Source organism: Calliphora vicina, chromosome 2, assembly GCF_958450345.1.
Source record: "Calliphora vicina chromosome 2, idCalVici1.1, whole genome shotgun sequence".
Lineage (NCBI taxonomy): Eukaryota > Metazoa > Arthropoda > Insecta > Diptera > Calliphoridae > Calliphora > Calliphora vicina.
Genome location: NC_088781.1, coordinates 97,304,968 through 97,306,172, shown reverse-complemented (window position 1 = coordinate 97,306,172; position 1,205 = coordinate 97,304,968). Strand labels below are relative to the sequence as shown.

The window sequence follows — 1,205 nt, the reverse complement described above, 5'->3', positions numbered from 1 at the left end:
TTAATATTTATAATTGTGTGAGGGTCCTGAGAATGAAACGAAATTGCCATATTCGGGAGCATGAGATAATGCTGTTTTGGCCAACAGCACATGCTTAGGAGCGGCGTAATGTACCAAAGGAGCTGGTGCCAAAATTTTTGTAGCGGTCAATATTTTACCCACATGATGAGGTTCAGGAATGGGAATCTTAATATCGGTTGGTTCTCGCAAAACGATGGCCTCAAAACCGTTATGGTCGTCGGCCTTGTATTTAACTAAACGACGATGACCATCGGAATCAATCAATTCGTAGCTGCCCTCGACTTTATCGTCTTTGCGTACCTCCTTTTGACTCTTGATATCACCGGTATGTGGATCATGGACGGAATAGTGGAACTCATAGGCAACTGGGCCATAGTCGGGTTCAGCTTTAAGTTCAATGCCGACAGCAATGTGGGCAATAGCCATTAAGCAGATAACAATCTGTTAAGAAAAAATTTTACAAGTAAATAAATTATATATGTCAATTTAAAAAGATTATATTGGTATTATAGCAAAACTCTTGGTTTAATTAGAATATCGTGGTGAAATTTCTCATATCTCATATTTTTAATAAATTTTCAATTTCGAAGTACTTGATTCTTTGATATATGTATTTATAATGTTGTATTTTTGATATTTAAGCCAGGATATCAGTAGTGATTTATTAAAGAGACTTACAACTGAGATGATTTAACATATTAATTTTTTAAATAATCACTTTCTTTGTATATAATATTATCCACTTTAATCCGAACAAAAGAAAATCTTCAGTTGATATTACTAAATCATATCAAATGTTTAAAATAAACACTTAAGTGTGTTCATTTTTAGTTTAATCACATTTAGTTCAGCTCGAAGGACCAATATTTTGATTGATTGAAGAAACAATTTTGCTAAGGATTCTGTTTAAATGCTTACCTTCAGAGCCATTATAGTTAGTTCTATTTTATCCAAAATATTAAATCAGAAAATTTAATTTATTTCTTTGAGTCCTTTGGTGTGTTTGCCACTGAATGTGTTGACAGAACAAGTGTTTAAATGTTTATAATTAAAATCAAATCCTGTACACGTTTATATAGTCGAATTCGTCATAGACTTAGTAGGCAAGTGAACAAAAATTAGTGTGATTTGTAGATGACTTCAACCCCAAAAGCATCGTTTGTGGTAGAAATGAAGAAGGCGTT

General features: G+C 32.8%; 1 protein-coding gene across 1 annotated transcript; it reads right to left on the bottom strand.

Moving 5' to 3' along the window:
- On the bottom strand, window positions 1-951 carry Cpr30B (Cuticular protein 30B). The gene is made up of 2 exons (XM_065500267.1): window positions 940-951; window positions 1-462 (listed from the first exon to the last, which is right to left on the bottom strand). Exons 1-2 carry the CDS (start codon window positions 949-951, stop codon window positions 1-3), a joined length of 474 nt encoding a protein of 157 aa, XP_065356339.1.
- Between the last annotated feature and the right edge of the window lie 254 nt (window positions 952-1,205).